The sequence below is a fragment of the Bactrocera latifrons genome, unplaced genomic scaffold (assembly GCF_001853355.1).
Source record: "Bactrocera latifrons isolate USDA-ARS-PBARC rearing strain unplaced genomic scaffold, ASM185335v1 scaffold_71, whole genome shotgun sequence".
Taxonomy (NCBI): domain Eukaryota; kingdom Metazoa; phylum Arthropoda; class Insecta; order Diptera; family Tephritidae; genus Bactrocera; species Bactrocera latifrons.
The window spans coordinates 1,110,102-1,125,183 of record NW_017537390.1 but is presented as its reverse complement, the minus strand read 5'-3'; the positions used below and the strand labels follow the sequence as shown (position 1 = coordinate 1,125,183).

Below are 15,082 nucleotides of genomic sequence, written 5' to 3'. Positions count from 1 at the left end.
CGCAAATACACACACAAGTGTATAAATTTTATAGAAATTTTTATATGCGCCTGCAGCACGTAAATATGCAATGTTAACAACACACACGCACACACAAACAAACATATATGCGTGAATTTAACATAGGCGGGCCTCTTATTTGTACTTCGTCTGAGTTCTCTTTCTTTTTTTTGTGATTTTGTTTGGCATTTTTTAATGGCGCAGCGACGCATCCATATGGAAATACAAACTCCATTAACAAAAGCGGCTCACATATACACTTATGTACATACATATAGAAATAACTGATGGCCTATCGGCCTGAAGCGTACAAAAGTGTTTATGCGTTTACATACAAACCTTCATGTACCTACTTGTGTATGTGAGTGTGCATATAGCATGTTCGCATACACATATGCTTCGAGTGCGGTTGATAGGCGTCCATTTTATATGCCTTCGCAGCAGACACGTTATTTGTACATTTGAATTTGTCTGTGTGTGTGTTTGTGCACAGATTACTGAGCTTCTAATTCTTGTTAGCATATTTGCCTTCATTAAAAATTTAACAGACTTTTAATGGAAAAATATGTACTTTTATATTTATTTGCAGCAACTAAACATGAAAAATACGTTATAAAAGCATATCCCTAATGACTACAACTGGTATATACAATCATACTCACATTTTTAAAAAACATTAAGAAAATATAGAGATATAGAATATAGACATATATGTACATAAGAAATATGGTCAAAACCTTTTAATCTTCTAACATTCTGTGGGATCAATTTAAAAATTTCATATGTTCTGAAGGAATTAGCCTGACCTGAAATGCAAAATAACGTAACACCATTTTCGGAAATTCACAGTATCATGAATGAAACATGAAATAAAATAGAACATGAGTGAAAAAAAATGTAAAATTGGTTGAAACTAGTTATGTCTGAACGCTGAACCTGAAAATGTTGTACATATGTAATATTATGTATATAATTTGAAGCAGTAAATTGTAATCAATAAGACACTCAATTTCGAATTTTTTGATGATGCGTTATTTTGCATTTCATATATTTTTACACCAAAATGACAAAAAGTAAATACTCGTGGGATATTTTCCTTCATAACAATGGAATTTTTTTATGTTATGTTATGTCATGTTAAGTTTGCTTACGTTACGTTATGTTATTTTGTGTTACGTTATTCTTTCTTACGTTATAGGATTTTATGCAGTTTTACGTAATGTTATGTTATGTTATGTTATTATAAGTTAAGTTCAGTTAAGTTAAGTTATGTTATGTTATGTTATGTTGGGTTACATTATGTTATGTTATGTTATGTCGGATTATTTTTCGTTATATTACATTATGTTATACACTGTTCTGTTCTGCTATGTTATGTTATGTTAATATATGTTAAGTTAAATTTTAGTTAGTCGTTTTGAAATGTTATTTAATGTTGCGCTACATTATGCAAAGTGTTCTAAAATATTATAGGAAGAGCTAGATTTGACCACTCAGTCATGTTAAAAGCTCTGCTCTTCTAGAGTACTAATTTCTCTCAAAGCTCGCTAAAAAAATGTAATTTGTAGTTATGGATTTGTTCAGAAATTTAAATCAACTTCTTCATTCTTTAAGACCAGCCCTAATAAAACTCCCTTTATATTAGTCCTTATGTTCAGACATATCTTAAATTTTCTACTTTCATTTTTGAAAGGTCTGTAGTTCATATGATTACTAGTTTCATACAATAATAAACGAAGAACCTTAATAAGGCCCTCAGTTTCTGTTTACTTTTTTTGTACGAAATTACTAGTTGTTGCAAAACTGAGTTGGTCCCTAAAGATACTTTCAACCCTCTATCAATATTAAAAACAAAAAAAAAAAAATACTGCAAAAGTGATGTGATATTTTACTGAATAATAGCTTTTACCACAAACAAAGCCATTAAACACACAAAAATCTTAAGAACATAAGAAAACTAAAATGATAGACACATAATACCAATTTATATTTTAAATTAAGTTTCAATATTAAAATAATTTCGAAGCATATTCCTAAAATAATATTAGGTTGCCGATAGCACTCAACCATGTCGATGAGAATACGCTAACTCAATATTAACTAACATTGACTGACATTAACCATATCTCTTTTGAGTCTCACTCTAAACATTCTACCCACCACACATCTATATTTAACATTGCCAACTCTGGCAAATAAGTCATTTCAACATTCACCTTAATTAAACAGAAAATTAAAAATTACCATCATAGCGAACTTTCCGCCCCGCCAAACGACCGTTTATCATGACGGCTCCGTGCTTCTTCTACACAGTATTTCTGTATTTTTTGTTCGTCTCACTGTAATTATTTATGTTGCGCGCCCTCGCTTGGCTTTTATGCGCTGTTTAAACAGAAAATTGCAGTTGCATATTTTAAGCGCAGACAATTCATTCGCAGCAGCATGAAAAATGTTCAGCGTTTTATTATATTTATTTCCACCTTCTTCCACACAGCAAATAATTCGCTTTGCCGACACTTCTGCATTGCTGCTGCTGCTGCGCAACTAACTCACACTCTGCCGACGCACACAGCATTCGAGCGCATAAATATGCTTCGGTGCATTTCTTTTGCTGTCACAGCGAGTGAGGGAGATCGTGGGAGAGAAGGCGAGCAGGAGCACTGTGTCTGTGCAGTTGGAAGTAGTTGCGCTACGTTGGCGTTAACTACACGCTGTCTGTTTGCGCGCATTTCACTTTGTAGTCTTGCTTGCTGTCGCTCAACGCTTCCGTAAGAGCATGCGACTTATCAAGCTTATTTTTGCATTTTCCAGCACTTTGATGTTTTTATGCTGGCAACTTTTGCAATTTCAACCACTTTGTTTTAGTTATGTTAATTTTTGTCGTTGTAGTGTTTTTCTTCATACCCTGAATAAGGTATGTTACGTTTGCCACAAAGTTTCTAACTCCCTCAGTCCCTCAATTTTTAAGATATCGCTCTGAAATTGAGCATTCACCCTTTTCTTACTAAGTGGCTGATTATTTCTTGGAACCGCCATTATCGGACCACTGTAGTCTGTAGCTGTAATACAAACTGAATGATCAAAATTAAGTTCTTTTATGAAAAACTTTTTCAGTTGCAGAGATATATTCACGAAATCTTACATGAGCTATTGTCTACAGCAGTGCTACCATCGTCGAAGAAATTGTTTAGTTCGATTTACTATAGACTATAGCTGCCATACAAACTGAACGATTCAAGTCCAGTCCTAGTATTAAAAACATTTTTAGTTGATAAGATATCTTGATGAAATTTAGTATAGAGTATTATCAAAGCCAACGCTGCAATCGCCCTAAAAATTGTTCTGATCGGTTTTTATTATTATGTATAGCTGCCATACAAACTGAACGCTCAAAATCAAATTTTTGCGTTACAACTGTTTTTATTTGTGAAGGGCATTACACATATGCCGAAGTTAACGTTTTTCCTTTTTACTTCAATCATTTTTATTCCCTTCCTTACCGGTTTGAGTTACGCAGTATCTTCTCCGATGCTGCCTCTGGAGCATTGATTCAGACACCTATCTTATCATTTTTCCACTTCAACTAGCGGATCGCTTTCTTTTTTTTTTTTTTTTTGTGTGCCCCACTCCACCTACAGCACAGTTTGACTAGTTGTCAGCGGCGCATATCCTTAACTTGACATTCAAATATTGTTTGCCATTCATCTCGTCAACATGCAAATTTCTTTTCTCCCGTTTGGCATGCGACGAAGCGTGGCGCAGTCAACAGCATGCGTTTGGCAGAATTTTTTTACCCTCATCTGCTTTTTTCTTCCCTCACAGCGTGTCTTTACACCCTGCACTTTGCTTTGCTTTATTGCATGCACTGGCGTTATGCATCCTGTCTTTTATCCTGTTTACCACTTAGCTCTGTGCTCCTTTTTTCATACACACATGTGCTTGTTTAATGTCGCGTTCTCCTTGTCAGCACACATTTATGCACATCAGTCACGGCAGCGCCATGGTTGTTGGCTGAATTGTTATGCGTCTATTTCGCATTTTAATACTTGATTGTCACGGCTACATGAAGCACTATTTGTTTTACTCGCTGTTGTTGTTGCTATTTTCAGCATCCTTTTTCATTGCTTAATGCCATGTTACCACCTATTGTGCGTTTACTTATACTGCTTTTAGCTCCACTGTGCGGCACCAAGCTCATAACTGAAGAAATATGTGTGTGCAGTGCGTATGAGTAATATTTGTGCGAAGCTATCGTCATGAATGGTGCAAGCAAATGAAATCGTCGTATGTCGCTACCGGCTTGCGAGTGCTTGCGTGTGAAGCAGTTGTAGACAAATAGACGCTTTGCGTGATAGCACAGATTTTATAATGTGTATTTACCTGACGGCAAGCAATAAATGCAGATCACTCATACGCCCCGGTGTGCGATAGACACTACTTGCTGTTATATGTACCTGTATATGTATTAGGAAACGTTGAAATTGCTCATAAATTGTGTTTGACTAAAAAAGTCGGTGATGATTAAAGTAACTACACTTTATTTATGCTGCTCTAGGTTTTCAATTAAAATTATTCAGATATGTGCTGCAAATCGTTTACGCATGAAAGTGTCACACAAACACGTATTTGTCGTATTGTTTCGGTGGGAGTTTCACGCGAAAACGATTTGCAGCATATGCCGATTATATGAATTTTGCATGTTCAAGTTTTTGAGCCGCCATAGAAACTGTGCGATCGGAGTCAAGTGCTTGTATGGAAAACTTTTTCATTTAATGAGATATTTTTACGAAATTGTGCATAAGTTATTTTGCCATGCAATGCTATTATAACTGAAGAAATTTTCCAAATCGTACTACTATCTCATATAGCTGCCAAACAAACTGTGCGATCGGAGTCAAGTGCTTGTATGGAAAACTTTTTTATTTAAGGCGATATTATCACGAAATTTTGTATAGACTATTTGCCAAAGCAAGGCTACACTACTGCGATATACACCGAGCAAACAAAATCTATTTTCCACAACCAAAGTTAATATTTTTTTTTTTTWACTTTTACTTTTGGCAATCTTTTCAAAGAAAATGAAAATTCGCTAAAGTTCTTCGTTATCTACTTCTTCAAGTCTTTTTCATTGTAATAATTTTTTCCAAAAACACATTTTTAGCAATTAATCACGGACTTTTTTACTTTTGAAAATTATTTTGCCTTTTTGTGTTCGTTTTCAAGCTTTTTACGTTTTTCAAGCAATTATTTTTTTATTTCTTTCTCCGCAGTTCATTTTCTAATGCATCCCTTTCAATCAATCAATAGTAGACTATAAAGCTGTTTGATCACATTTCTTTGCTCTTATTTTCCTGTTAGTTACCATTAGCTTGGATTTATCTAACTTTAGCGCAAAGTTTTCATTTACGCTCGTTTGCATTTTTTCCTCTATAAACTTCATGTATATCTTCTTTTCCTCATCATCGTTTCATCCGGAGTTTTTGGCTGCAATAAGCTAGTTATTTGCAGCTCTAATACCAGTTTTTAGATTTTTCAAGTTTCCCATCAGATTTTGTTAAAAAAAAAAAAATCGAATATTTTTCGCACTCATCGGTTTTTGATTTAAGACTAACGAATCAAAGTAACCATGTGGCCATAAATTAATTTGTTGTCTTATTAAAAATCTATAATATTATACTTATTTCTTGCATTAAGCAGTATAGAAAATATTTATTCCCAATTCACTTCAATTCACCAAACAATCTTCTTCGTTAACAAAGCAAACTCGCACTAACTTACGCGAATATACAAACGAGCACATATACAAGTATGTACGACAATCTCACAGGTAAGAGAACAAAGTGTTGATCTCTCTCTATTTCCTTAAGTGAAATTGTAGGAATTTTTTATAAATATTTAATTTCAATTAGTTCAATACAATCTGCGCAAAACAAGAAAAAATCCCAAGAAAAGCGGTGAGAATGAGAAATTCAATTCGCAGAACATACAGTGTTGTGCTGAACATGAGAAACCAGGTGTGCCAGTCAGTCAGTTTATAAATTTTCTAAAGATCATAAGAAAATGATAACTTCGTTTGCACCGAAGCTATAATTTTTTAAAGAAGACGATTTTGACAATTTATTCCGACATTGCAGCATTGATTTCGGCTATAATCCATCTCCGATTTCTTGAAGATATCTCGTCAAAATCAAGAGTTTTCTATACAAGCACTTGATTCCGTTAGTCTCGTTTGTATGGCGGCTATATGCTATAGTGAACAGATATGGGCGATTCCGGCAAGCTGCTGCTTAAGAAGAAAGAACGATTGTAAAATTTCAGATCGATATCTCAAAAATTGAGGAACTTGTTCAGCTCATGATCATTTACATACATTAGGTTGTCAAAAAAATCTTGCGGTATTTTTATTGAATTTTCAATTGTTCATAAAATTTTGTTTTTTTTATGACTCATGCCCAGCTCTTGACCGATGCTACGGTTGCTACTATGCCGGTCTCTTTCGACCAATTCGGCGATTTTATCGCAATTTTCGACGACAGGCCTTCCGGAGCGTGGCGCATCTTCTACCACCTCTGCACCAGAACGAAAACGTTGAAACGATCGTTGTGCGGTGGAAATGGAAACTGCATCGGGTCCATAAACTGCACAAATTTTATTGGCGGTTTGAGATGCATTTTTGCCTTTATAGTAGTAGTACTGTAAAATATGCCGTATTTTCTCTTTATTTTGCTCCATGTTTGCGATGCTATAACTCACGAACGACTTAAAAGAAACGAGAATCGATCAAACAGATGTTAGCGCGTGAAATGAGCTTTCCAAAAAGGTATAGCATGGCCTGATGCGAAGAATAAAGTAGAACTACGCGCTTTCAGCGCCAACTAGCGAAAATGCCGCAAGACTTTTTTGACAACCTAATATATTTTATAGGTCTTCCTACGCAAAAATATATATTTAAGCTGCAATCCTCGATGTAAGCCATAATCAAAGCTCTTGATGAAACATCCTACCAAAGTGGAACATTAACATTGTTTTTTTTTTTGCACAATACTGTACTCATATCCGCACAAGTAAAATGTATGCATGTATGCATAACCATTCAATGCAAAAACCTTCGACAGTTGCGAATAAGCGAAAGCATTTGTGTATTTAAAATTCAATTAAGGGAATTGTAAACATCAAAGGCCAACGAGGGACTGAGTAATACAAACGCTGGCTGAGAGGTGATGTGCGCATTTACCTGTGAACCCAACACATACTTGCAAACAAACACTGTAACACTATATATATACACATATACCATATTCATGCTAACAATGTATTACGTGCAATTCCGAGCATGTTTGAAGCGCCACTTATCCGAAATATCTTTTTCTCATACGAAAAGCAAATAGCAAGGGAAAGAAATCGTATGAAATGGAAAAGATTTTACAAAGCTAATGTGCACTCCACTGAGCAATACAATTTCGATTTCATATTCTTGGTACTGTGAGCAAATAAAATGGGCGCCTTAGCATGTACTACATATTATAATATAGATATATATGTATTATATGTAGAGGTGCTGAAGAATGAATGAACCTTTTAGTGAAAACAACTAGTTATAAACTAATTTATTTTACAGCACAAAAGGAACTAGTCAGTGGATTCTATACGAGATGACAAATAATAGAATGAGTTATAGATAGACCAGGTTTATACGAACAGGTGACAAGCTGCCAAGTTAAATTTAAATGCTCAAAAATAAATTTTATTTGATTTTTTTTTATCGAGCATCCTAAAAAAAATTTTGAAGCAATAAACGTTTTTATGTATAATATAGAACCTTTAGTTAGACCAACTCATACTGCAGTCAAGTTGGTTTGGCAAACTCGAGTAAGTCTAGAAAAAGCTAGACATACAAAATTACAAAGAAGCCGCAAATGACCCCGATGTCTAGATGACGCTTGTATAGCAGCCCAAAGCTAATAAGCAGCTGTAACACCAGAAGATGATGATGATGACCGACYCTTCGTTTTTTATTTACAAAATACACTGAACATATAATTTTTCTTTTTCTATCTCTGTCTCTCACCCAACTTTGTGAGACTATTAGATGCTGATATTTTGGGTAACTAATTTAATGTTTCCTTACAGACGAAGTCTTAAGTTACCAACCTTATTTAGGTAGCACATATTTGAGTATTTAGCTCTATAGCTCAAATCTGCATAAAGCTTTCATCACAGTAATAAGCACAGAAGCTGTTGGGGTAATATATTTTCTTGTTTAGTACAGATGAAATGTTATAGATTACAATTTTCAAAGAGTTTACAGAGAAAAGTAAAGCTGAGCAAATTTAAAGTTCGAATACCCAAACAGCCACAAAATTAAGTATTTATATAATTATTCGATTTCAAAAAAAAATACGTTGATAGTTATCGTATCAAAGAGATCGCGGAGTAACTCATAATCTTTTTTAGATCGCCTCAGTATATTTTGGTTCATGTTTTGAGTATGTTGCGTGTCAATGCCAGAATCGTACCAAAAGACTGAATTCTTTGCAAAAGTACCGTTAAGTAGAAAACCAAAAATAGATACTTAACATCGTATCCAAGTACCCTACATTCATAAAGTGGCTCATTTCTAATGCCGATACGTGGACTTATGAATATGACGTCGAAAGTGTGCACAAATGTACCGAATGGCGTTTCAAAAATATACGAAACAAATCCAAAAACCCCAAAATTCACTGAAAACACAGAAAACTATCCCAGGCTTATGGCAAAACACATGTATGGAAAATTTGTTTAAGCTTAGACATATACTTGTGTTAGCTCAGGAGCCCTTTTTAAGGAGAATGTAGTTTTTCAGTCCGGGTCATATTTGATCAGAGGGATTATAATTTTTGATAATAAATATCGAGTCGAAATTTATTAGAAAAAAAAATTTTTTTTAATAGTGTTTAATACTAAATATCGAAAAAACTGATAAATTATTTTATTTACCACCATACAATATAACCCAAAGGGGTAACATAAAAAGTTTGTGAGGTAAGCTCGATGCTCCAGAAAAGTCCATAATATGAAACAGCCAAACAATATCGTTTCATTTAATTTACATACAAAATTTACATTATAGGAAGAAGAAAGTGGGAATCATAAAAAATTGGAATCAGTAAAAATTGAGATATCATGAAACCTGGTACACGTATTTCTCGGCTCCATAAGAAGGCTAAGTTCGAAGATGGGAAAATCGACCCACTGCCACGCCCACATAATGGCGAAAACCGAAAACACATAAAGTGTAATAACTAAGCTATAAATAAAGATATTCAAGTGGCACAAAGGATCGCATTACGGAGGTGCATATTTAGACGTAATTTTTTGGAAAAGTGGGCGTGGCCCCGCCCYCTACTAACTTTTTTGTACATATCTCGAAAACTACTATAGCTATGTCAACCAAACTGTATAGAGTCGTTTCTTTTAGGCATTTCCATATACATTTCAAAAATGGAATAAATCGGATCAGATTTCAGGAAATTCGGTGTGTAATATTTTCTTAATACCCTGATGACATGTACGAAATATGGGTGGAATCGGTTCACAACCACGCCTTCTTCTAATATAACGCTATTTTGAATTCCATCTGATGCCTTCTCTGTATAATATATACATGAGGAACCAATGATGATAGCGGAATAAAACTTTACACAAATACGGTATTTGATGCGAGAGTATAAAATGTTCGGTGACACCCGAACTTAGCCCTACTTGTTTTATTTAGTAGTTTATAATGATAAAACATTTCAAAATCGTGTCACGTTGTTTGTTCGCGATGGACTCCTAAACTACTGAACCGATTTTAGTAAAATTTAGCACAATGTATCCAGTTCGGACCAACTTGGAAGATAAGATAGTAAAAATAACTAAAAACAAAAAAAAAAAACTGAAGCTCTATTAAATGGACGTTCTATTAAGCGGCCAACTCTATTAACTATACAGAAAAAACGTTTTTGCCTTTATTCGTAAATTTTAATGCATTGAATATTACAGCCAACCGTGGCCGGATCCACTAGTATTACAACCAACCATATGTAGTCATTTTCATGAGGCTCCCAAGCGTCCGCAATGCCCGGAAAAACTGCTTTAGGTTTTGCTTTAAATTCAAAAATATGAACGTCGTCTGCTGTCGCAGTACTCTTGATATGCGCTTACGACATTAAACTACTATGAATCAGTTTTGAGTACGTGAAACCAACCAGATTGTCATAAAGAGGCGATGCTTAATAAATGCAACATTTCGACATTATTGAACATGGTTTCGGATAGGCACAGGCTCATGTGCACATATAATATTTTTATCAGACTTGCATCGGTCAGTTTCTACAGAAGTTACATATATTGCGACCCCCGGAAAATTGTATTTAAATTCCCCGGCTAAATGATATTTCAAAACAAAAAAAAATTATTTTGATAAGTTAGTTCAACTGTCTTTAATTACTTGTTTACAGCAGTTGCTTAAGTTGGTACATCTCAAAGGTGCGCTTCGATTTTTACAATGGATAGAAACATCGAACAATGAATTTGTCTTAAATTTTATATTTCTAACGAAATTTCGTGTGCGGAATCGTTGAGAATGTTGGGAAAGGCTCACGGTGTTTAAGTTCGACTCCACTCGTCCCGAGAGCATTCTAACTGCGGAAGAAACATGGGCTTATGAGTTTTGGAGGAAAAAAAGCGAACCAAAACCAAAACAACCACCCCAAAGATATTTAATTCAATCTGAACATATTGTTCAAAGATTGTAGCATTGCTTTATACACTAATCCACGCCAAATTTTTCGAAATTATCTTGTCAAATAGCAACGATTTCCATACGTGGACTTGATTTTGATTCTTTAATTTGAATGTTTTCTATAATCGATAGTTTCTCGTTCGAAAAAAGGTGCTTCTTGAGAAAAAAAATTAAGTTTTCACAATTTGAGAACATTATCTGAAAAACTGAGGGATTAATTCGCGCATATACTGACAGACTCATCTCGTAACGCGAATTACTTTTTTAAACTTAATACACTCTGCTAAAAGTATAAAAATGTTAGATAAATTTTTGTCTCAAGCATACTATTCATATCTGGTGGTAACCCCAGAAAAATATGAAATTTCTAAAGATTGATTTTCAGTTGTTGTTTCTTTTTCACTCCCTTCTTCAAACCATTTATTTTATTTTACTGACTATTAATTTTATTCCCTTAAAGGCTCAAAAACCCTAGAAACCTGTAAATATTCCCAACAGCTTTCACTATTATCTCAAAAGTTGTGCGCAACGAAAAAATCCCACAACCACTTATCGTATTGTAACTACATATATTAACCTTTCTTCTTAAAGTTTCCTTTATCTCCCGTCTTCAGATACATACGCTAGCTTTCATTTCCTGTTAATCAAGTATTTTGATAATTTTAATTAAGACAACAACACTGCCAACAATTTAATTGACTGAGCGAAAAAAACAGCAAAAATAATAAGGCGTGAAAAGTTGCTGCAGCATCGACAGCAACCGCCGCCGCAATTGCAGGGAGTTGAAGCAATCGTATTTGCCTAATTACCATCTTCAGGAAAAATGAAGAAGCGCACAAACAACACACAATTAAATGAAGAAGGCTTGGGTAAACCTCTTGCATGAAATGAGGAAGTAAGATGAAGTACGCTGCAAAGATAATGAGACAGAAGAACAACCAGATAAACAGAGGGGTTTTAGTCAAGTTGGAGAAATGCACGGTTCTGAAGTTTTTTTTTTTCACGACATAAAAAATTGTGCGAGTTGCCGCTTATAATTCCTAGAATCACAATTAATATTTTTATTTGAACTTACTTATTTTCTATTTATTTATTTTTTCTGGTTCTCTTTTCTGCTTCTTTTTGATTCAGCTTTCATATAATAAATTATTTGTAATCCAAAGTTCTGGGATTAAGCATGTTACAGTAATTTTTCTTGTAGACTTACATATGTATTGGGTACTTTTACAATCAAACGCAACAACAACAACAACATATTCGCTTGTTGATTTCCTTTTCTCTTTGTTTATACAACACTTTATTTTGCATTCCCTTTCATTTCTACCTTTTTCTTTTTTTCTCAATTCATCTTTTTTTTTTATAAAGCCAGAAAAACTTTCAAAAAGTACGTTTTGAAATTAACAGCACGATAAATTATAAAAACAAAAAAATAATTACAAAGAATTGCAGGCAAAAACGGCGATTGTCGGAAATTAAGTATAATAATGTAAACATAAGTACAATAGCAAAGGGTTAAATAATGATTGCCAAAGGCAAACGAGTTCAGCAAGTTTTTTGTGTTGTCTGTTGTGTACTCTCCACCCTCCCGTACACACGCACTCGTTTAAGCAAGTTTATTAAACCTCAGAAGTGAAGAAGTTTATTACGGTTCTTTTATTACAATTTTAATTGCCCCAATTAACTTTGCAATTTGTTATTACGAAATTTATATATAATGACTGCTTTGTAAAAAGTTCGAGTTTTCCGTTTCATACCCGCAGTCAGAAGTTCCACTACACCGCTCGTTTATTACTTATTCATATTTTTTTAAAAACGTAGTGGAAATTTATTGCCTTCGTGTATTAAAATTGTTATTGAACAGATTGTGGATAAACTTATCTACTTGACATATGCACAAAACAACTCCTATACGAAATTCGAAATTTAGACGGTGCAAAAGTGGTCTCTCCATACGATGTCCTCTTTGAAGTGACATTTTTTATATGTATAACTAGTTTCCATAATAAGTTGATACAAGTCTGCATATTTGTATACCCTTTTCAAATATTTTTTTTCCGAGTAAAAATAGCTCACATCTTCGTGTATCTTTTCAGAAAATCATTTTGAGAGGCTTCAGCTTCTTTCACTTTAGTAAACTCAAGCTTTATGAACCCAAATTATTCGAGATCAAATTACTGTGGGCCAAAAGTAGTAAGACTTTTAAATTTCAATTTCGCGCCAAAACTCATTCGTGAAAAATTTTTATTTTTTTTTTTTTTTTTTGTCGATGGTATGACTGTCAGTGATTTCTGTGCAAATTCTTTATCGAAATAATCAATAGTGTTTGGTATACGGCCTTTCTGAAGTGCTTAATTCAGCGAGTTTTACGATGAGCAATATTATTCAACAGAAAGGTTCTGTTAAGTTTTGTGTGCGGAAGCAAAATTCTGTTGCCGAAACGTTCAAAATGTTCGAAAAAGGTATTCGGTGATAATTGTTTGTCGCGAGCAGGTCTTTTTGATTGATACAAATTAATCAAAAAGTGTCGAGAACGCGTTGACGAGAAGCCACGTCCAGGACGGCCACCAACATCAACTGATAATCAAAACGTTAATAAAGTGAAGAAATTAGTGTTTGAAAATTTACGATTAACAGTCAGAGATCTTACTGACATAGTTGGATAGTGATCAGTGAAAACCATTTCGAAATATGATTTGGTCCTTATAAAATGGAAAACACGATTGGCTCCAAAATTAATCAATTTATTTCGACATCCAGAGTCGCATTAACGTCTGTGAAATATTGCATTCCGACTACTAGGATATCATGAAATGAAGTACAATATTACTGGCAATGAGTCTTGCATCTATGCGAACGACCCGGAAATAGACGATCGGTTATGTTGACAGTTTTGTTCCAATATCGAGTTTTGCTGCACTCCGAACTCTTACGGACAGTCAACAAAGAAACTATTTGAATGTTATGCGTAATTTACGCTAAGCTATTCGTAAAAAGAGTCCGGGCTTATGGGCGGACAACTCAATACCCAAGATATTGTAATTCTGAATGTAAAAAATGTTCTTATTTCACTTAGCAACCGTTGTGTATTATCTAGTTAGGTTTTCTATCCATAACTGTTGAGTTAGTATCGGGAAATTCATTTGCTACAAACATTCATATAACCATATTAAAAATTATAATGAAATTACATTTGAGACGTTCGATGATGTTTCAGGATTTTCATTTAATTCGAAGATATTGTGGTGAATTTTTAGTTGAAATTGGGCCCATAATTTCAAAATGCGAATATCTACTGAGGCTTTGCAAAATCGATCCATTTATGAAATGGATAGCTAAAAGAGTTGAAAAGTGAGTCACTTAAGACAACGCTAAGCGAAAACAGTCGATGTCGAAGAGGACGTGCGCATATGGTGACCAATGCAGAATTGGCAATAAGAAAGATTTTGCTAAGTTTTTGGTCGAATTTTGCAGCAAAACATCTACAAAGAGCTGTTCCCTTACAAACAAGCTCTTAACCCGGGCCTGAAATTTCAAGCATTAAACCATCTTTGGAAAGCAATGGCTTAGAAACGATTCAGCTCAAAGAAAGCGGGCAGTTTTTGTCAGTAGGAGAGGAATTGTCACCCACACACATCGAAGTATTTGTATCTAAAACTTTTTTATTTACATGGTACATATCTTGATGAAATTCGGCATAGTTTATTATATCAGGCAGCTCTAAAATCGCCGAATATATTTTTTCAGATCAAATTATAAATTAATAAATCATACAATTGCCATTTAGACTGTTTTAACAAAATGAAGAAAAATATCCTTTTGTGCCGTTTAGTGATATAAAAAATGTACCTGTGGAAGGTGCGTTTTTTTTTTTCAAACTGAGTTATTACATAGCTATACATACATAGAATAAATTCCTAATTTTTGAAATTTTGATAGTAAACATAGGAAACCTACTAAGGGATATGTATATTGACTAACTTTAAAAAATCTTTAGAAGATCTCAAGGAGTAATTTTAAATTTGAAAAGAGCAACTTTCCTTCCTCTCTTGCAGGTCAATGTCAGCAACACTTGGACCATGCCGCAGGAGGGACTCAACGTCTTCTATCGCTTCTTCCGTGATCGAATATCTTGGTTTGAGGCTGATGCTGTTTGCCAATTTCATCACGCCAATCTGGTGACCGGTAAGTAAACACTTAAAGACAATTGAACAATTTCAACTTACACAAAATACAAAAGTGAAAACCAAATAAAAAGCAGCACTTTCACAAAAATCCTACAACAAATCAGAACTTCTTAGCGAAGCACTTAAATAC

The 15,082-nt window shown here is 34.2% G+C and overlaps 1 protein-coding gene across 3 annotated transcripts in view; it reads left to right on the top strand.

Moving 5' to 3' along the window:
- LOC108976004 (mucin-5AC) overlaps positions 1–15,082 on the top strand; it is a 119,593-nt gene that overhangs the window by 91,940 nt on the left and 12,571 nt on the right. For all 3 annotated transcript variants that reach the window (XM_018944874.1, XM_018944872.1, XM_018944873.1), the window contains exon 3: positions 14,821–14,950. In XM_018944874.1, the coding sequence (XP_018800419.1) occupies positions 14,821–14,950 (130 nt within the window). The remainder of the gene's footprint in view (positions 1–14,820; positions 14,951–15,082) is intronic.